The sequence below is a fragment of the Apteryx rowi genome, unplaced genomic scaffold, assembly GCF_003343035.1.
Source record: "Apteryx rowi isolate R43461 unplaced genomic scaffold, aptRow1 scaffold_144, whole genome shotgun sequence".
Taxonomy (NCBI): Eukaryota; Metazoa; Chordata; class Aves; order Apterygiformes; family Apterygidae; genus Apteryx; species Apteryx rowi.
This window is the reverse complement of record NW_020447686.1, coordinates 867,556-891,211: the sequence shown is the minus strand read 5'-3', so window position 1 is coordinate 891,211 and position 23,656 is coordinate 867,556. Positions and strand designations below refer to the sequence as shown.

The window sequence follows — 23,656 nt, the reverse complement described above, 5'->3', positions numbered from 1 at the left end:
TAGAGGCTTGACAGAGCCCTGCTAGCTCTTTCAAATGACCTCTACACATTAAGATATCAAGTAGGGAAGGAAGTAATACCACAAATGATGTAAACTACAAACAGAATTGGCAACTTCCTTGCTTGGATGAGGGTGGAAAGAAACAGGCCATCCTGTCTCATTGGGTTGAGGAACGTGGAACTATGCAGCCCATTTTCCCACAGATCATGAATGACAGCACTTTCAAATGGCACATTTTCACACCAACCAAATCCATATTCTTAACAGTCCTGCTGACTTCCCCCCCCCCCAAAAAAAAAACAGTGGAGGCAGATTAACTTTTGCTATATATTTGCTCTTTCCCACTTTTAAACAGCCATCAAAAATACTCATCCATAGAGCAGGATAAAAGGTATAGGGAAATACCTGTCAACAGCATAATACTTCCTGCTTCACAGGAAGTGAGCACAATACTTCTGGATGGGCTTAGCATGCAAAAAAATTGGAGGTTTGGATACAAATTAGGAGAGCTTCGTTCCATGCCAACAGCTTTAGCTGCTAGTCATCATAAAAACGTACACCTGTCCGGACCCAGCCAAAGATGATTAGCTGCATTCTGAAGACCAACTTGTGTAATTCAAGTTTGAACAGAAACATTTGTAAATGAAGTAAATAAAGAAAGGCACTTTGGCTAATGCTTTGAATATCAAAGTCTCTTACCTTTGAATCATATGCCGATTGCTTTATTACTTCAGGTGCCATCCAAAATGGTGTTCCCACAAAGGTATTTCTCTTTATTTGTGTATCTGTTAGTTGTCCTGCTACTCCAAAGTCTGCTAGTTTTACTTCTCCTTGCTCAGATAGCAATACATTAGCAGCTAGAATAAAAGAAAAGGAAACAGCTGAAATTTATAGCTTTGATACTTCAAGGTTCTTCATTTCTACTGCACGAGCTATTCTAAAAGCTATTACGATATACATAAAAAACAATTTACCTTTAATATCTCTGTGGATTTTCTTTTCTGAATGCAAGTAATCAAGTCCTTTGAGTATCTCCCTCAATATTGTGGCAATCTGGATTTCATCAAGTGAGCCAGGTTCTAACTAGGAGACACAAAAATATTAATACATGTGTACACACACACACACACACACAAATAAAACTTAAAGGTTATAAGATGGCAAAGAAATAAGAAAATAACTTGTCAAGTATTTGTGATCAAATACATGAAATAAAATGAAAAAAATTATATTCCACTTCAATTGTCTTTAGTCAAAGTCTGTCTTGCTAAGTGGTGAATCTTATGAAATCATAGTATATGTCCTATTAGTCAGTCTTACCTAATAACTTCTGAACCTACCAGCCAATTGTAATAAATCAACTGGACAGAATTCATAAGTTCCTAAAACCTTACTTAAGACTGCTGGCTGGGCAAAAAAAAGGATATGCAAAATTACCATGCAATTTGTTCCTCTCTATCCTAGTCTTTCACATACAAATTTATCTATTTTTATAGAGCAGTGTGAGAGAGTGTGAGAGAGAGAATTAAATTGAACAGCTCAGTATTGTAATTATTTTCCTCCCATCTAATCAGCAGGAGAGAGGTCAGTTTATTTTGTCTTATTACGTCTTGTCTTGTCTTCAGCCTAAGGAGAGAGACCTACCTTAAAATGTTGCTATTGCGTTAGTTTCTCTTTATTTATTTTAGAAACTAATTTCCCTCCCTATGCCACACCTCAAAACTTCCAGTTTGCTAACTTCATAACATGGGATACAGCCCAAAATACTTTAAAGAAAATACATGGCTCTATACTAAGTGTCTGATGAACAAGAGGCAAAAAATACTTAATTTATCTAAAACACCTTGAAAAGTTTGTTAAAAGCTCCATAAAGACACAGTGTCAATTTACGACTTTGCAGCCACATCTTTAGATATATGCACAACCTTTGAAAAGTGTCTATTTTGTAATCTTATTATTTATATTGTTTGAACTTAGATGTGCAAGTTTACAGGCTGTATACAGATCCAAAACTCAATATCTGAAGAGGAAACTAAAGCACTTCAGGCAACCCATCAATCACACATGCTATCACTGCATGGAATTTTGTGAAGCTCCCCGAAACACAACTCAAACCATTAGCTTAAAAAAAGCATTGCATACTACAAAAGGTTTTTTTTTTCCCCCCACATGAAACCAAAACACTGGAGGTATAAATCTGCAGATTGTTAGAATAAAAGGTTCTGAGCAATTTAATTCTTATGAGAAGAGACAGTGGGGACAGAGGAACTCAGAGCTCTCTCCATCTGAGGTAAATTCTGAAAAGTGAGTATGCTACTAACTCTAAAGAGATAAAGACAAGGTCACTACCTAAAGAGGCTTCCTTAATATTCTAGTCTATTCCACAGTAGCAGCCACTGAAATACATACCAAAGCAAGAAGTTATACCTTTGAAGCTTCACTGACTTATCAGATTAAAATTTCAGGCATGATAACATCAGAAAATCCTCAGGACTGAAATCCTCAGCTAATACATAGGAACAGATGTAAGGTTTCGGGTAAAGCAGACAATATATTTTACCCCTGTAGCCTTACTTACAAACTTCTTTTGCTTTTCTTTAGCTTTGAGAGAATCAATATCATCAGGACAAAATTAAGAAATGAATCATTTTTCAACAGTAAAACTGTTATGTATATAGCAACATTCTGTTTTATAAGTGCAACAAACAGGCAGACACATGATACTGCCAGTCCCTGAAATCCACTGAGAGATTCTCAAGGCTTTGTGTCTTCCAGGCTGCAAAAGTCAGTTCAGGATTTGGCAACATGAGACAGCCTATCTGATAGAGGAAAACCTCTTTTGTCAGATGTTAGCCAGTACCACATTAGTGAGCAGCAAATTAGTAAAAACAGACTATGACTGAAAATATCAGGTTTTTGGCCAAGGTAAAAATGCTAAATTACACCTCAAAACTGAAAAATAATTTAGGTAATCATATTAAATGTACTTTCTCTTGTGAAATGTGACTTTCAAAAAAAAGCCAATGCATATTTAAGCACAGAAAACATCAGGCCAACACATCATGTATACATGCAGAGCATGGAATTCCAGGTTCCCTTTCAGTCTCACCTAGAGTATAGAAATAGGGTAAAGTATGCCAGTAATCCTGCCAGATTCAAGTTGAGAACCATAATGTACATGTTAGAACTGGCAAAATATGCAGTACAACATGAATTCAAAAATGGATGAAGCACATGCAAGATGCTTAATTTTTAAACACTTTAATTATGATTTCAGTGCAGCAGCAAGATTTCTTCAACAGCATTCCAGGATGTGACCACAGTCTTTGTACTATTGCTAGACAACAAATTTAGGAATAAAAATATGGTCGTCACACAAATTTTAGTTGTGTGATTAAAAGAAAAGATTAAAAAAACTTGAGACCATCTATCTTACTTCTCCTCTTTTACATATTTTCAAAGCAAAAAGAGTAATTAAGTAATAATAAAGCTACAAAAGCAAACAAATATTTCCTAATTGCTCTCCTGTCAGACAAAAATCTCATGACAATCAGTAAACTTTCTTTTTAGCGTATCTTTATTAGGAACACTAACTGCCATGACATAGCCATGCAACTCCTCCTTACAGGATGCGAAAACTAAAGGTATAAGTAAGTTCAAAAAGATAATCAGATATATTCATAAATAACTACCTCAATTACAATTAAAACATGGCAGCCCAACTGCAGGAACACTTATAAAAGCATTTACTACCCTCCTTTCTTCTGGATGCCACCTGAAGAATCCCTCCATATAGGCCTTTTTAATTTCACTCTTTCTTCAGATATTTATTAGTTGCCTCAACCGCAAACAGCATGCTATGCTACAAAGACTTCCAATCTCAGCCAGTATAATTCTAAGTTAAAAAATGCATTTTTATTCCTAAAATAGTATTTTAAAAAAAAACAATAAATACAAGATGGATTGTGGTTTTAATTTTTTCCTTTCCTTTTTTTTAAATGGACAAAATGAATGGCCAGCATCCAGTCAAGGAAAACGTAACCTGCTCTGATAAATATCCTTTTGATTTACAATTCAAATGAGAATAATTTTGTTAATTCATATGATATAATTATTTCTCAATCTAGTCTTTCAAATATTCTGAAATATGCCTCTATGTTTTATTAAGCAGATCTTGCAGAATTAAATACTAAAACTTTTGCTAGAAGAGAAGCGGAATAGATATGGTTCACTAAATATACAAGATTCTATTTTTTTTGGTTTTTGTTTTTTTTGTTTTTTACACATGGTATGCAAACATGCAAAAAAACATCTTTCAAAGAAAGCTGTTTTAATGCCAGCTAAAATCATGTCTCTATCTCCATCTAAACATTAATGAGAATTCAAATAGGAAAACTTCTGGCTTGTTTTTTGGGGTAGAAATTGGGTGGACTGAAGATGGAGGGTGTTGTTTTAAAATGTATATACCAGAAGTAACTGCATTAGCAGAAATAAGAGACAGAAAATACTAATTATTTTCAGCCTCTAGTGTTCTCTGGTTGACTGAAGATCAGCGTTCTAAGATGAAAGTGTTTATATCTTGCTTCCAATATTTTGTTGCTTACTTCCCTTCCATCTGAACAAATAACCAGTCTTGGCTTATGGAAAAATAACACTTTTGTGACATTGACAAACACTTTTTCTCTTTTCCTGGGAATATTTCAATTAAAACGAAAGCTTTTGTTTCTTAAAGGCATCTGTTTACATTACTTTCCCACTTAAAGTAACAATATTACCCTTGTAAAACCATAACTTTTTATATTATTACAATAAACAGCATCGTAGACAAATGGCACATTATAGTTTCTGGAATTATATAACAGAATAAGAGAAAAATAATTATGTGGGCTAAAGTAAATAAATTTACTTACAAGATCAAGGGCAGAGCCTCCACCAAGATATTCCATTATTATCCATAGCTTTGTATCCTGCAAAACAAAACAAAAAACAGTATTAAAGAAAAAACAATCAGTTCTTTATCGTTAAGTTATAATGAGACTTGTTTCATCCTTTTTGCTGAAGAAAGGATCTACAGTTTCGAAACACCACAAATGTTTAGCTGCACCTCCAAAATACCTTTGGATTTAAGACATGATATTATTGTTAGCCTCATCTGATGAGGAATTAATTTAGTCTGTCACAAGCTATTTACACAACTGTGTGTTCTCAAGAAAGTTTAATTCTGTTCTTTTAATTTAACAAGTGGAAAGCTACCTCACATTTATCAGAAGGTAACAGCACAAACATTAGAGTTTAATTACTTCAAATAACTGATGCATACTCTTAATATCATATTCAAGCTCAGTTCATGGTACCTCTTCTGTGTACTGATACTAATACTACTAGAATACAGATAGCATCCAGAATGCAGACAGCAGAATACAGAATATAAATAGCATCCAGAAATCCAGAAAATTCTTTTTAATACCTGCCAAACAGTAATGAAGCAGAAGGAAACCTCATCTTTAAACCAAAAACATAAAGAACATCTTAAGCATCTAATCCAATGGTCAAAGCCTCAGAACTGGAAACAAGAATAACTAGAACCAGAATCATACAAGTATTCTGAGGGTCTGATTTCACCAGCATATTAACTCCCAAAAGTCACCTACCCAACCTTCCTGATCTTATGACAGTTGTTAGTACATTTTGCAAAAGTATCTGGTGAGACAGGAAACAAGACAGACAGGGGTCAGGCAGTGCAAACAGAGAATAAACATTTATATTAAAAAACTCTGATATAGATATTCAGAACACCAAATATTAATTACATTACATAAAATATATTTCCTCTCATTAATATAAAATGTCTTGATTTTATTATCTTTATTAGTACAAATACTCAAAATATTTTCTTTAATAAGCCTGACTCCTGTCTAGATTGAATTTCATTTAAAATGGATTGTTCAGATCACTGAGTTGTTTCATTCTCTTGAAGGATAGATCAGAAACAGGTAAGCTATGAGTTAAGGAAGAATACTGGAAATTTTCTCTGCTGATGTTTATTCATCTGATACACGATATAGAATTCTGGACAACTATGTTCAAGAAAGACGAAACAAATGAGAAAGATAAGAATAAAGATTATTTAAGATGGCTACAGCAATTTGTTAGTTTTACCAAGTAAAATAAAGTTTGGGAGGAGTTACAATTACCCTGAAATACCTCAAAGGATTTAAACAATCACTCCCCATACATATACAAAAGCTAAAAGAAATTAAGCTAGTATACTTTCAAGGGAAAGCTTGATGTATTACAGAATGTATAATACAATATATATAATCTACTACAGTAAGAAAGAAATTGGACCCAATAATTTGTTTCTGCTGTTTGCAGTGTCTAATTCCCAAATACACTAAGAGAAGCAGTAAGTCCACCCTTCCCTTGCAGTAGAACCCTTGAGACATGAATTAAAGCAAAGCCATAAATCTACTAGATAGATATTCAAGTGAAGTTGCTGCATGAACCATATAATTTTGTTATGATTATCAAATTATATTATGGTTTATTAGCTTTAACTCTGTGCACCACTCACAAAAATTCAAGCATAAAAACATAAGTATCTCTCATAAAGGAAGGAGTAGATAAATAGCAAGAAGATTAATTTAATTTAACCTGCAAATTAAAAATAAGCACAGTAACTGACAGCCAGGGCAGGTGAGATTCTCTGAATATTTACCTATGAAAATGGGGAGAGAGGGAACGGGAGAGAGGGAACGGGAGAGAGGGAACGGGAGAGAGGGAACGGGAGAGAGGGAACGGGAGAACAAGCACATGCGCGACAATGAGCACGTGCGTATGAGAGAGTGAGCGACTGAGTGACTGCACAATGTAACTTTTTTAAACTTTTTTAAAACCACCTAAAGAATTTGAAAACTCTAGCCCTTAGTAATCACTTAGGCCTTTTAGTCATTGTTATAGCTGTAATTACACCTGCATCTGTCCTCTGTCTGATCTCAGAATGCATCTTTTGCAAGTAAAAACACACAGCCCTCCACCTATCTCCATTTTCACAAGTTGTACTATTTGCAGGTAAGACCCTAGACTAGAGTTCCTTCATCACCCACTATTTTTAATATACAGATCAAACTATTTCTATACTTGTTCTTCAGGAGTCAACTAATGATATTTGACAAACACAGTCTTGTTAAAAATATTTTGAGAAGCAGAACACAGCTTTTACAGAAAAAATAATTTTAAAATTTAAAAGTCTACATTACAATATTTGTAAAGCTCTTTCATAATGCTTACCCCCTGCAAACACCACAGATACTCACAGAATTATTGCTTGTCTTAAGAGAATACCTTATAATCCTAAAACAGTTATTTTATTGCTAAAAGTTTCCCAGATTTTACCTTTTGGTTAAAGGCCCCAATCCCAATAGTTTCAGAACAAGTACGCTTTTGAGAGGGGACTTATTCTGAGTCATTTCAGAAATCTTCCTGAGCTCAGTCAATGCAATCAATATATCAAAAAAAGAAGAAAAAAAGGCAATGAAAGCCTTTTAAACCTCTTTCAAAGCAGCGTGAAATACCCTGCATACTCCAGTATTGTGTACCTACAAAATTCAATGATAACTTAAGCACAAACATGTCAACTACATCACTACTACTTATTTTAACAGAAATGCCTGGTTAGGAAAGAACATGGTAAGGCAAACTGAACCCCTTAATCTTCTCAAAAATAAAAAAAATCCACATACACAACAAAAAACGTAACAAGAAATCAAGAGGAGATACATCTTCCCTTTTCTAACATCTCAATTATCTCAAGGATTTAAAGAAATAACAACTTCAATTTCCTAAAAGATAAAAAGTCTTCCCAAAACTAGCAGCCAAATTCTCCAGCTTCTGAATTACAAATCTGATAATACTCAAAACAAGCTGAATATTAACAATTTGGAAGTAACATAAAATAACTTCAAAAAATATAAGAATATCATTTAAAATATGATCACAATTCATAGTCTTTTTATCATCTTTTTTTTTTTTTTTTTTAAGTTTGCTCAGTCTTTCCTCCTGGATCTTTCACAAGCAACTGCTTGGGGCCACATTTCTGAGTTTACAATATAATAGTCAGGAATCTAGTAAACTCAGTAATATTACATATTAAAATAAATCTAAAATTCAATAAAGTGTGGAAATGCAGCTAGAACACTTATACAACTATACTTGTATCCCTGTGCAAAACAAAGCAATAGCTATATGTTATGATTACAGCATCTTTATATACATAGCCCTAGATTCAACTAAAATTGATCTGAAATGCCCCTCTCCTCCCACCACAAAAATACTACTCCCCCCTCCCACCAAAATTAAGTTTTCATCATTCATGCGAAATATCTGAACAGATACAAATACTATTATAGAGAATCTTACTACCACCCTAACTAATCCTTGCTGGAACTGATTTTCTTGGTTTTCTTATTTAAAATCTGCATACATTGCTTAACAAGAAAATACAAAGGAATGCTTTTAGTGAGATTTTATTAAGCAATTCGCTAAAACTTATTTCACTTTTAGAGCCAGTAACCCATATACACTTAGTTTACGCCACTTGGCAACAGCACAAGACATCTAGAGCACTACTGTCAACTAACCTTGGCATCACCAGAGCAATGCACCTCCTTCTTTCATTCCCTTGCCAGTATCTCTTGCACTCCTCACGTTCCCCAATACCTACTATCACTTCTGGGTTTTAGGCAGCCCAGATGCTGTCTTTGCTTGTAGTTCTCCCATTCTTTTGTATGTATTCCCCGTTTTTCCTTTTGATTGAAACACCAAAAGCACTAAATTATCTTCAGTAAACTAAACAGAAACAGCACTTACATACTATACTTTCAATAAAAAACTACACTTGTATACTGAGACTATCACCATCAGGTGCTCTGTTTTAAGATTGGAAATAAGACCAGTTTTCTTCTTTTCAGCATCAATCACAACAGATCACTGAGGTTTCTTCCAAATACAGTRGGGCCATGGTGAGTCATCAATCCAAATCTAGGATTACTACTCCTCTAGAAACATAACTGAGCACATTAATGAAGGCACATAGAACACTTCCTTTTTCACAGTAGGGACATGGGGTTTTTCTTTGATGCCATGAAGCTTGGAAAAGGAACAGCTTTGGAATCTAAAAGGAGCTCTGTTACTGAAAGGCAGAGTTTCTACAAAGACTTTCCAAACTAGTTTGGTCTTCTTGCAGTTGGACTTCTATTTTAACTCTGCAACCACATGCATGGCAAAATATACACGGCAAAAGCAACTTTATCTCTAAAAAAGTGTACTCAATTAGTTCACTATTATATCATGAAAGTAGTTGTAAATAAAATTCAGTTACAGTGGGTAAAAAACTTCCCCTAACATGTAAAAAAAAAAAAAAAAAAAAAATCAAGGCGCATCCACCAAAACCTCTTTTGGAATCTCAGAATTCCATTTTAACAGTAATTTGAGCGGTACAGAAGTAGTATACAAATGGAAGTAATCAAGATTAAAACATTTCTTTATAAATCATTATGAAGTTAATAAAACATGTGTGTAAATATGGAGATGTCCATCTTCGGAAATGTCTTGTTTATTTATTTATTTATTTATTTWAAATGAAGAACACATTTCTTGACAGTATGATATTAAACAGGCAGGATTCACCTAAAGCAATCAAGCCACAGTACGTAACAATCAAAACGTGCCTAAATCACCTTTCTTGAAAGATTGAGGGTTTGCAGAGACCCATAAAGGAGAAGGACTACAAGGACTCAAAAGTAATAACACCAAGTGATCTGTACAGCATTTCAAAATTTAGATGAAAGTGCCAAATCAAGGAAGTCAGCTAACGCAGTTTGAAAACAGCAGCACAACAGTAAATATGACTTGAATGATGCCTGAAGTGAAACAAAGTTCCCATCTATCATGAGAAAGATATTCATGGTACACAATAAGCAGCAGAATAAAAACTATTTCTAAATGTGTATTAAAAAAAAAAAAATCTGTTACTCAAGGCTTTTTTTTTTCCCCCTGGAGACCAGCTATCTCCAAATTCCACTGAAAATCTGTATTTATGAACAGTTGTAACTTATGTCAAAGAGCACAGGTCAAAAGGAATCACAACCTATAAGTTATATAATTGAAATAATATAATGGATTTGTTAATCAAAATAAAAACTAGCTTAAACCGATCTACAGAGTAGTAGAAAAACCTAAAGTATTGCATAACATGTAGAGAATACCTTCAACAGAACCTTAATTTAAAAAAACAAACTGGTTCCAAAACTGAGACACATTGTGCAGTGTGTGGTATGTGACTATGAGTAGAGTTCAATAGCTATTTTGTTTAATAAAAAATTCACAGTTTAACTGATATATATGCTGAACTGATACAGATCAGAGAGATTCACGTTTCAATATCGGTACACATTTACTATCAATTTTCATACTGATTATCCAGCATATAACCCAGATTAAAAGAACCTTGAGACATGCACTGTACACAACAGAATAAACTCTCTAAACTTCATTCCTGCTACAGTTTGTTACTGCACCTCACAGAGATTCGTATTTTGCTAACTACACATATGAAAACACCAGGAAAGTCTGACAACTGTACCTGCCTAGAACCTTCTCAACTATTTGGACACTGATTCTTAGATCCCTGACTTCAAAAACAGGATTCATAGATAAAGAATTTCTCCTCTTCTACTTTAAGCACACTTGCCCACTGACTCTCTGTTTCCAAAGAAAAGATTTTAGAGACAGCTACATTTCACACTTGTGTTTTTTATTATGCGTCTGAAGTCCGTGTTGCTCTGTAAAGCCAGCAGGTGGCAGAATGACATAATGCCAGAGATGCTCTCTCCCCCTCCCAAGGTCCAGCCCTAGAACAACAAGCTGTGCAGTCTGCTCAAGTCAGAAGCACAAAACCACCCTTTCAAAATGAATTGGAAAACATTTGACATTCCAATACCCTTTATAAAAGGGGATGAAAGGGTTAATCAAACAGAAATACATCCTAAGGAATATGATCGCTCATATATATCTGAATTCTTCAAAATGCTTTCCTTTTCTCACAATCATCAAGTTTGACTTCAGTCAACTATTCTTTACTCAGTAGCAATCTCCTCTAAACATGTAGCTGCATTACTAGAGGTTGTCTTCTTGTACAGGACAAAAGAAAGGATACTGCTAGCATTTGGGTCCTTGTCATTATCTGTTCACTCACATGGACATATGTGAACTTATACGCAGATAGAAGATACAGTGATCAATCAGAAAAAAATATATATTTTGTAGGATGCCATAAATGATGCATTGAGACAGTGACAGGAAATGGCACTTGCCTTTGTGACTATTTGTGGCATTTGCTTCGCTTAGACAAGCCCAAACCATTTCAGAACAACCCTAAATGTTGCCAACCCTCTCAAACCTGAAAACAAGCATCAAGAAGTATCAAGATCTCCAGAACTACACTGATAATATTTTAAATGGTCTTTCCTCAAGAGCTTATTTTATAAAATATTTTAAGTACTCCGAGACATACAAGAAAACTAGTGTTTTAAGCTATTAGAGAGAAGGCACCCTTGATTTGACATACTGACATTAGATCCTGAAACTCACAGGATTTGCAAACTTTCGAGTTGTTAGTGGACTATTCAACTTCTAGATCCATAGATCAGTATGAGAGCAGATGTCATTTGACAAAAGTTCTCTGATTAACAGTACAGGGTAGATATCAGTGTATTCAGCAAATATGTATTTTCAACAATGAACACATGCTGCTCTATCTCACGACCTTAATTCTTGTCACTTCTTGTCTAGTTATAAATATTACACATACATATTACTGGTTCAATTTAAAATCTAATCCAAGCTAAAACCAGAGCTGCCTTATGTTAAAAGTGCAAAATGAATAGCATACCTCCATCTGCTTTCGTGCCATTCTTTCCACTATACAATCCTTGGACAGGGAAGGTAAGCAATGTCCCATGAACTTCAAACAGCCTATTCAGATGCCAGTTACATTGCTCAATGTCATTTAATAACTCTTTTGACAGATTAAAGGGGTGCAACAGGATAAAATTACTGATCACTCAATAAGTTATTTACATTGTAGTTTCTCCCAAATTTAAACAGCAATTCTGTTAGCATAGGTACTAAATAATCAAGCTCTTCCCATTACAAACGGGCAAACCGATTCTAACACTCCATATCTAGCTCCTATGACTATCTGTCAATCATCAAAGAATGGCTATAACATTTTTATAAGCTTTTGGAATGGTCTTCACAGAAGATAAACCAGACAAAATCTTTCAGTGCCAATTCAAAAGTGCTACTTTTCTAAGACAGTATAGTTTTCTGCCTCTAAATGATAAAGCAGCATTGTGCTTTTAAAGACAATCACAGTAAGTACTACTATTTTTTCTTGCATATCTGACCAACAAAAAGTTCTTCAGCCTCATTACAAAAAAAGAATGCTCCTGTCATTCCAGCCCTTCCTAGGAGACATATTAAGCTTCATCATTCAGTTAATCCGTCACTGAAATTTTTTCTTGACAAGCTATTCATCTTGTTAATTGCTTCCATCTATTTCCACCTACTACTACAATATAAACTTGTATAGGCTGGTGTATCAGTTTATAAAGAGGGAAGCTATTTGTTAAAGTCATTACAGATTTCATTTAAAAAAAAAATCTATAGTATTTCCTAAAGATGGAAAGGTTTTGTGAAGGTCAGATGGCACGGAAAGCCAACTGTTGGCTTCCAAGAACAAGAGAACTATTTAATGAGAGAACAAGGCTATAACCATCCAGGTTGCCTTAGCCACCACAGATAAGTCCTCCCTCCTCCTTCCTGTCGCAACTGATGGTCCATGTTTTAGAGCAGGATCTTCAAGTCCAAGGTTCCTAGAAAGGTGAGGAATAACTGAAACATTAACAGCTGTAATAAATTAGCTAACTTTAACCTTGGACATTAATATCCTGCTGTGAGTTTTGGAATATAAAAAGAGCAAAAGCAGATGTTAAGAAATACAGATTCAGATAATCTACTCATCAAGAAGGTATGAGCAAAAATTTAGCCATGTTGAAGCAGAACATCTGGCAGACTATTAAAGACTGCAGTTCAGACTTATTTGCTTCTTAAACCAAGAAAATGAATTTTACTATCAATTTGAAAGGCTTCAAAGAGAAAGAACATACTTTGAATAGTTCCCCCCAGGAAAAATTTACAAAGCAATAACTAGATTTACCATCAAAAGGAATTCTCCAAGTATTTCATGAATTCCAGAGCCTCCAAATAACATAACACTTCCCACATATAGCTAGCTCTCCCATTTTACAAGAATGCATGTCCATCACAGATATTTCATTAGAGACTAGTAAGCAGACTTTAAATTCCCAACTCTTTCTTTGCTGAATTCCTAGAAAAGTATGCATAAAATAAAGTATTTTAAAAGCCTTTTACTGATACTAGAAAGCTGCTCAAATGAAGTAAATAAAAAGTGCCTTGATTTCCTTCTCACCTGCTCACAGAAGCAGGTCAACCCATTATCAAAAATAAAATATGCCTGTGATTCTCTTTAGCTTGTTTTACAGAAACAGAATGAACCTGACAAGATTACATCAGCTTTAGTGTGCTCCTGCTTGTTTGGCACATTCAGTAATACCTTGCAGAGATAAGAATAACTACTGGAACAATTCCCTGAAAGAGATTCACAGTTCTGTGAACATTTCCTTCTTTGAATTTGAATATTTGTTTTGCTTTTTTGAAAACCGGAAGAAGAGGCATAGACATAAAGTATCTCTTGGAAAGATTATGTATTAAGAAAAAAAAATAAATCAAAATTCTTGAACAATAAACGTACATATGAAATTTAGATGCAAGATAAAAAAATAAAGTTTTCCAATGAAATTATGAAAGCTGACTACTGTAACATGAGTCTCAGCATTCAAAAAAAAAGAACAACAACTACTGAAAACAGACAAGCAAAAACCAAGCTAATTTAATCAACACAGCAAGGACCTTTAACCATTTTTTAAAGTGAGATCTGGAGGCTCTGTAAGTTGTTGAAAACATCCACAGATAAGTCTACACTCACATAGCTTTGGAAAAGAATTAGGTGGCATGTTTATCGGACAACCCTCCTCCTTACTACCTTAATCTATTCAGGTTTCAATCTATAGATCCTTTATATTTATATGGTAGAGCTCAATAAGAAAGTTAGCTAGATGGCCATTATTAAAAGTACTTGACACAGAAAGCTCTTTTTTAGGTTAGAAAAAAAAAATCAAACTAATAAATAATATACTCATGTTACAAAGGAAAAAACAAGGCAAAAGTTGTTAGTGGGGTACCTGCAATCATACAGGAGTTAGTAACAGAGATAGCTTAAATGGTCTGAGTGCCAAGTATGCTCTCCAAATCCACAGCCTTAGAAGAAATCTGTTCAGCAAACAGAACTCACATTCACTAATAAGTCTACTCTATTCCCATATATTCTCACAAAAAAAAAAAAAAAGCAAAAAATTTTTTCCTCTTGTTTCTGGCCCTGCTGTTAGTGTGTTTCGCAAAATGCTTACTGGAATAAGAACAAGAAAAGTAAGATCTAGAGCTGAGCACTGCTATGAATCACCTGCATGGAAGGAAAAAAAAAAAAGCTAATGTGGGATCTTTGTGTTTGAATTTCTAACATCTTGGTACACTTCTGTTTCTTTTAAATTGAGTTTTCCATTAAAAAATTATTCCATAAGCATTTAGAAGATATAAACAGCCATGCTACATCTAGGTGGCATCTGACAAGAAAAAACAATTCCTGAAGCACATATTTCCCTCCAGCAGAATGAAATGCAATACTTTGTTTCTACAGAATCTTTGTGGGATAATGCTCTCTAGAAATCCAAACACACACAAAGAATTAGGTGGAAAACATCTATGTATTAACAAATCATTCAGAGATCCATACAAAAAGTCTTTTAAGACTGAGGAAAGCAAGCAGAGGGTTTTCCCTAACTTTATCCTTAAGGATCACGAACTCAGAAAAGTTCAAGCTTTGAATCTGATCCAAAGCATAAAAAATAAAATAAGGAAAGGAGAGGAGCATATGCCTGAGTACAAACCAAGGAAGAAGAGAGTGTCTTCTTCCCCTACGCTGAGGGCACATTGTTAGGCAAATGGACAAGGGCTACTGGTAGCAATGCATATGTCCATGCATATTAATGGCGCTGCAACCAGTGATGAGGCCTCGGGTAGTTCTCAAAAGATTTTCATGAAGGAGCTACAAACGGAAACCTTTAGGAAATGGTAATGCTCTGCTGAAGAATATTACCACACTGGGGTGCAGGACTGATGAGAAGTATTTTGTCTGGGGAGCATTTCTGAGGCGCTTACCTCCTTTGAAGTCTCTTGGCGTCAGGATGAATGCTAGCTGTCCTCGGGCTGCCATCCCTTTGAGGGGAGGGAGATACAGATGAGCCCAAAGGTTCTCTTCTAAACACAAGTCCTTACTGCAAGCTGGCCAAAAGGTCCCTGCAATCAAAGAAATCATTGTGGTTTTGCATGTGGCGCATTTACGTCCTTTAATTAAGGTTTGTCAGCCATCTAACATGTTCAACCACAGAGAAAAAAAAAATTCATCTGTTGGGCAGCCAATGCAGAACAGAGACTAAGGAAAGAGAAGAAGTGCTCATTCCATTTTGGACACTATGTACTCCATGAAAAAGACAGGCAAAATGATTTTTCAGACTAAGCAGGACATCCTCAGTGTACAGTACTATACGTGTGTGCGTGTGTGTATATATAAAGCTATTTGCCTTTTAAATCATTTTCATTCATTTTCCAACACTACGAAATTCCTGTGTTCTTCAGATCAAGAAAAAAGATCACTTTTTCATTTCTAGACATGCATACTAGTCAATGTATTCTACAATCTAAAGTAGTAGGTCACTATTCAACAATTACCTCTTGCAATTACCACAGCAGTATACAACTAATTCTTAAATGCATTCTTTTAGCAGTAAGCTACTTGTAACATAACTTGCAGAGCCACTTGCTAAGAAAAACAAAGTTCTGTCACAGTACTGATAAAGACTCCTTTTGCAGGACATCTAGCAGACTTCCATGTTTGGATACCAACATGCTAGAGCCACAAGCTCAATGTTTTTCTTAGTCTGAGTCAGCTCTAACACTGTTCACATTCTCAGCCTCTTCGGCACATTTCCTGGGCACATGCCCTTCCATCACAGAAATGAATCTTCATAGCCCAGCTGTCACAGGCCTAGGCATGTCATATTAAACACACAATTTCCTAGAGCTCCAAACTAATGGGCAATCCTGATTTATAACTCTTCTTCCAAAGTATGCGATAGCAGAAGCACACAGACACGCATTTCTTGGATTGGCTGCAAAACGGGTTCCTAGCTAGCAAACACAAGAAACTTACACAACAATTAAAGAACTGTACACATTTCACTTCTGAAAGGGCTGGGTAACCACTTCTTTGGAACACTGCAGATGTGCATGAGTCCACACTCTTCCTCCTCCCATCTATCTATAGCTAGTTTACCCTCTTCTGCCTTTAAAGAAAAAAAAAAAAAGTGGTGGGGGGGAGGTGGTGAAAAGCCCTGACTCTTATAACCATTACCCTTTTACAAGGCAAGTCTTTATCACCTAAGGGCTGACAATAGTCATTCCCACCTTCCCTGTCCAACAGACAAATATCTACTAAGTAACCAAGCCTATCTAGTCCCTATTTTACGGAGAGAAAATAACTGCAATCTGTGGCAAATCTTCTCACAGAAAATCTATTTAAAGGGACATTCAAAGATTAACTAGTGATTAATCGCCAATCCCAACATGTTTTCTATTCACCAAGAAGGCAATAAACATCACAGAACACAACCCATAATCAAAACTTTACAAAGAAGTGAATTTTAGTGAGACACATCAAACAGTTATTAATAAATTGTACGAAGTCCCAAATAAGAAATCTGAAGCAAAGTAAATCAGCATGATTTTACAGAATTCATTCTTCCAGATGAACTGCATTTCAACAAAAGTAGCAAGTAGCAAAAGTTATAAGACAGTTTCTTGTAAACTCTGGTTTTACTGAATGAATAAATTTCCTACCTGGAAAAAATGCCATCCAATAAATACTGATATTAGTAATTTTTTTTCCACCAAAATGTCATCCTATGTGCACCTAAAGATCTTAAACTTATTTCACTGAAGCAGCTTATATTAATAACACTCAAAGGTTTTATGAATTATTCCTCTCTAGACCAGAAACCAAACTTCTAGTATGAAGTTAAAACAAATAAAATTAAAATGAAAGGTGCAACTCAAGTTTACTTCTCCTTTGCACAAATATCAATGCACCCATCAGTTTAATCCCTTTTACCACCTGCATATACAATTCTAAGGTCTTTTTGCCTTCTAGCGCTGCAGTTTGTAAGTTTTCACTCTTCTTTTCCCTTTACCTTTCACATTCACACTGTCATTATATCCCACCACCCCTTTTACAGAATATTCATAGGCCAACCCTCCTCCTTCAAAACCCTTACTACTAATACAGTAGAATGTATCAGCCCTAGAATCACCCAAGCCCTTCAGCACATACTTCTGCCAAGCTCATCACTCCARTCCCTGCAAACACATTATTTTTCCGCAAATCCCTTTAAAATTTTCTACTTTCTTTCCACTTTCCACCACACAACTCTTGTCTTAATATCTAATAACTGCTATAAACACCTTCTATTCCTGCCCATTCATTCATGCCCATTTTGCTTCCCTCCCCTTTGTTTTCCTTTCCTTCTAAAGTTGCTGTTTAAAGAAACCAGTGAAGGGCAGAGTTTGAAAAAACCTCAGTATCTCCAAATCACCATTTTTATCCGAATTGTTATGCAACAGCTTAAAAGTTTCGTAGCATAATGATAAAAGGAGATGGAAAGAGAAACAAACTTTAATAACTTAATTAAAAACACTGACTCCTGAATACAAAAAATGCAATGTCTTACAACTAATACAGTACAAAAGCTTATTCACAGTGGAACTTGTTTTCTTTTGAAATTTGGTAGTTTTGAGTCTCTAACCAACTTTTAAAGTAACAGTTTCTAAGAGTTGTACATTCAGTCATTTTAATATGCTTATTAGTTATCTATAACATGCCATCAGATAATATTGTTTGTGTGCATAAAGCATGCGACTTTTCTCTACTTAAACAACTATCTCCATACAGACCATATGCAGAACTAGTAGAATTTATCTGACCCAAAGAACTGTATAAATGCCTTGATAATTTTCTTTTATAATTTCAAAGTAACTGACCAGTACAAACTACCTAATGATAACATTAAAGATATGACACACACATAATAACTACATAAGATATACAGCAAGATTATGATGGAGATGCATAAAGAGCGACATTTTCAACCAAAACAGAAAATGTTTTAGAGGTTCCCAAGAATAACAGATCAATAGATTAACAGCCATCTGTTAGTGCTGTAGGTTGCATTCCAATTAGCTGCAAAACCTACCCCCACACACACCCACACACACATCCCTCCTTGTGTCAGCAGATCTCTTTGTGCAACTATATGGGAAACCAGACCATGGAAGTGATTCACCTGAACCAGGACACAAATACATATACACACACTTTATCAGCAGCAGTGTTGGCTGATTAAAAAAAGTTTCATAACCAGTGATTTGGCAGTGTGCTCCCATAAAACCTTACACCAATTCGAACCATCAGTGCATGAACCCATGCTCCCCCTCTCACTTATGAGTACTTAATGAACAAAAGCAATTAATCTCCTGCCAGCTCAATGAGCTGAACCACCTCCCTGAAAGTTTAAATAGCCCCTACTGCTAGGGCAGTGAAGTGAAGGAAACAGCCAGCTGCATAGCAGAGCTGGACTTCCCCTTTCAGCAGCAGTTGAATAAGCTTGCACCTGGATGTACTCCCTTTTCAAATATCTCAAAGGCCAGCAGCAAACTAGTGTAGTAGTTAACACACAAGACACAAAAGGACATTTGACTTAATATTATATACTTTTAGAAAGCAATGCTGTGACATTTGGATCTGTATGGCAAGATCGAATACAAGACTTCATTTTCACAGCTAATCCAGCAGCAAGCTGTTATCAAGAAGTGTCCTGCTCTCCCCCACCTCCCGATCACTGGGCCATCCCCTTCCACCTCTCTTTTTGCACTGGAGCTAACAGTTTTGAAGCCGCGGATCTGAACTGGCTAATCCGTAAAAGTTTGGAGTCTGTCTTTCGGAGGGTTGGATTTTTTTTTGGAAGGAAGAAGGAAAGGTGCTGATGGACTAGTTTCCCAGATGAACCAAGTCATACTGCAGTCTGCAGAACCAGTGCAAGAGAAGTAGCAAAAACACAGAAGTAGTATGTGGAACAAGACTGCCTATTTCAGCAGCAGCTAGCTGTTAGATCAGCCTAAAGGCAGTTATCGAGATGTGAAATTATGCATAGGAATATTTCATAGCATATAGAAGCCAGTAATTGTAGGAGCACAGAGGTAGCTTTTAAGGGCATCACAATAAGCACAAAACTGCAAACATATTTCTTCTAAAAAAGCTGGATATTTTACATTGTTTTAGATCAAAATTTAGAAAGCTCAAGATCAGAATGACATGGTGAGGTTTAGTAACTAAATTTTGGGTAATACAAAATACAGTTAACACAAACTCTCAGTTTTCTTTGAGATACATTACTGATGCCCCCAGAAAAATCAGTATGTCCATACAGAAAGAATTATTTACCAAGAGCAACAGTTCAGAATTGATTACACTGATAAATAGGAAAATTCTTGAACTCACTACCTTTCACTACACAGATTTTTCCAGATTCAGACAGAAAGATAATATAATGCAGACTCTGGAAACAAAAGCTTCTACAGCCACAATGAAAACAGTATCTTTGAATGAAGACAAGGCAAACAAGGGACTCCTTTCTCATTAAAGAGCACAGCAGTCAGCCTCACCTGCATCCCTGGAAAGGTGATGGAGCAGCTCATCCTGGAGGCCATCTCCAAGCATGTGGAGGACAAGAAGGTGATCAGGAGTAGTCAGCATGGATTCACCAAGGGGCAATCATGCCTAACCAATCTGATAGCCTTCTATGATGGAATGACTGGCTGGGTAGATGAGGGGAGAGCAGTGCATGTTGTCTACCTTGACTTCAGCAAGGCTTTTCACACTGTCTGCCATAACATCCTCATAGGGAAGCTCAGGAAGTGTGGGTTAGATGAGTGGACAGTGAGGTGGATTGAGAAGTGGCTGAATGGCAGAGCTCAGAGGGTTGTGATCAGTGGCACAGAGTCTAGTTGGAGGCCTGTAGCTAGCGGTGTCCCCCAGGGGTCAGTACTGGGTCCAGTCTTGTTCAACTTCTTCATCAATGACCTGGATGAAGGCACAGAGTGCACCCTCAGCAAGTTTGCTAACGATACAAAACTGGGAGGAGAGGCCGATACACCAGAGGGCTGTGCTGCCGTTGAGAGAGACCTGGACAGGCTGGAGAGGTGGGCGGAGAGGAACCTCATGAAGTTCAACAAAGGCAAGTGCAGGGTCCTGCACCTGGGGAGGAATAACCCCATGCACCAGTACAGGTTGGGGGTTGACCTGCTGGAAAGCAGCTCTGCRGAGAAGGACCTGGGAGTGCTGGTGGACACCAAGTTAAGCAGGAGGCAGCAATGTGCCCTTGTGGCCAAGAAGGCCAATGGTATCCTGGGGTGCATCAGGAAGAGTGTTGCCAGCAGGTGGAGGGAGGTGATTCTCCCCCTCTACTCAGCCCTGGTGAGGCCACATCTAGAGTACTGCGTCCAGTTCTGGGCTCCCCAGTACAAGAGGGATGTGGCACTACTGGAGCAAGTCCAGCGAAGGGCTACAAAGATGATTAGGGGACTGGAGCGTCTCTCTTATGAGGAAAGGCTGAGAGAGCTTGGCCTGTTTAGCCTGGAGAAGAGAAGGCTGAGAGGAGATCTTATCAACGTGTACAAGTATCTGAAGGGAGGGTGTCGAGAGGATGGGGCCAGACTCTTTTCAGTGGTGCCGAGCGACAGGACGCGAGGCAATGGGCACAAACTGAAACACAGGAAGTTCCATCTGAACATGAGGAAAAACTTTTTCACTGTGAGGGTGACAGAGCACTGGCACAGGTTGCCCAGAGAGGTTGTGGAGTCTCCTTCTCTGGAGATATTCAAAACCCACCTGGATGCAATCCTGTGCAATGTGCTCTAGGTGACCCTGCTTGAGCAGGGGGGTTGGACTAGATGATCTCCAGAGGTCCCTTCCAACCTCAGCGATTCTGTGATTCTGTGAAACATACAAGTAGTAAAGCGTATGAGCAACAAAGGTTCAGAGTTGCAAGGTAACTATCTCTGAAATAAGAAGGGACCAATCAATTTTTAATATGAAAACAGGGAAAACAGGAAAAACACCTGAGCTAGAGAGAGAGATCATGGGTTCTTTCATATGCTCTTGCCTTGGTCTTATTTATGACCATTTCAGACTGTTATCAACTAAGCTTTCAATTTGTTCTTTAAATCAAATAGATCCAGTCTCAGTAGTCTAACCGGATCCGAGAGCCTAAAAGAACCATTACAGTAACTCTTTCGCTACCTCCTTCAGGATGGTCCAGCCAGATGTTAGGTTCACATTAACTATGGACAAACAAAGACAGGCATCGTTCTGCTCCTCTGTGCTAGTGCTGCCTGGTGGGAACAGAGGAATTTATGAGAGGCTTCATAAGAAAAGCAAGCGTGCCAGTATTGGAACTGCTTCTCAGGGAGCAGTGCCTCATTTTGTTCTAAAACACTCGCAGTAAGAGAGGACAGAATTGAAATCCCAGCCCCCTTCCCATTTCAGCTGCAGGCACTCCTACAGGATAAGACAATTCCATCTGGCCTTGGTCAAGAGAACAGAGAAGGCACTCCATCTCCTCAACCTCTCACTAAATGCAGTAACAGCAATGGTGGCTATAACTGTAACAGAAGAAATGACAGTCAGTCGTAGCTCTTTTCCATTTATGTGTCCCTAACCCCAACCTGAAGTTCAATGACTGCAGTTTGCAAAAGTCAAGTCCAAAAGGGCACTACCTGCTGCTGTGGGGCAGGGCATACAACACAGATGACTGAACACCAAGAAACTACTGACACGCTCCCCTTCTGCCACTGCTGAGGTAGCAGCCCCTGTTGCAGTGAATTCTGCAGTCCTAATGTTAGGTGGGAAAACCCTCCCTCTGCTCTCCCATCCTGAAAAGTATGATGTCACCAGCCACAGGCTGCCTGCTAGATCAAATGATGACAGAATGCACCAAGGCCATTAACTTCTGGCTGACCTACAGCACACATGCTGGGTCACATCAGTTCGCAGATGCTCAGAAAAGTTAAAGTAAACCAATTAAATGTGCAAAGCAAAAGGACATTGACTTAAAACATGTTAAAGTCATACGTAAATGCCTGCATTCCAAATGAAATAACTTATATACTTTAGCAAGGATATTCAATATATCCACCTTAACATGCTTGAGTTTAAGCATGAAAGCTTAGGCTTCTTTAAATTCAGCAAGTATTGATTTAAAAATATAACTGTAATGACATAGAATCCACCTCAAGTAAGCTATTCCAATATTTAAGCTACCTTTACTTTAAAAAAAACTATGCTTTATTACTGGCTGAAATTTGTTTAGCCTGATCTTTCAGCCATTATATCTTACCATATTTTGGCCTATCAGATTAGAAATCACTGAATTATTAGCACTTAAATAAGGAAACATTTCTTATATATGTATCAAGTCACTACCTAACCTTCTCTTGGATAAACAAAATTAAGACTGAACTTCAGTCTTTCACTGGAATACAGGCTTTCCAAACCTCAACTTGTTCCAGAAGCTCTTCACTGAATGCGTTCCATTTCCCAGCCACACGGAACTGGCCATATTGTTCCAGGAAGGGCCTCACCAAGCCCTCTATATCAGGCCCCAGCCAATACAAGATTTATTTTCGCTGAGCCACAACATTATTTACAGACCTCATGTTCAGCTGATTACCTAAAATAAACTACAAATTACTTTCAGAATCACTGCTTTTCAAAAGAAATCATTATTTCTAGACTCCATCTGCCTGAACTTACTCTCTGGAGCCCAGTTAATCAAACTTCATAGAAGTGGCACATATTATTTCATGAGGGTATATTGTGTCATTCATAAAAATTTGATTAGAAGTCATTTTCTGTTTTCTTGCAGTATATAGAAACACCAGCCTGGCTTAGAGCAATGGGTGTATTATGTCCTAAAACCAGAAATAACTGATACGTGCATAAATACCAAAAGGAAAATGAGCAGCATCTGTCCTTTATGAACCTAACGAGCATCAGCTCTTTTCAAAGTGTTTTTTTTGTTGTTGTTGTTTTTGTTTTTTTTTAAAGAATTCTTAAAATACTTTTACAGAATGGGAAATTGTCTGGGAGAAAGGAGGGGTGAAATGACACCAGAAGTCTGGTCCTCATCGGGTCAAGATGTTCAAACAGTTCCAGAGAGGATATCTGAGAAGCTACAAAGTGTGCTAGAAAAATACATCTGAAGAATGAAGAACCATGAGATTATACTTG

At 36.8% G+C, this 23,656-nt stretch overlaps 1 protein-coding gene across 1 annotated transcript in view; it reads right to left on the bottom strand.

The window, feature by feature from the left end:
• STK24 (serine/threonine kinase 24) overlaps positions 1-23,656 on the bottom strand; it is a 61,260-nt gene that overhangs the window by 14,612 nt on the left and 22,992 nt on the right. The window contains exons 3-5 of the mRNA XM_026058209.1: positions 4,911-4,967; positions 975-1,083; positions 700-857 (exon numbers count right to left, since the gene is read on the bottom strand). Coding sequence (XP_025913994.1) covers positions 700-857; positions 975-1,083; positions 4,911-4,967 — 324 coding nt within the window. The remainder of the gene's footprint in view (positions 1-699; positions 858-974; positions 1,084-4,910; positions 4,968-23,656) is intronic.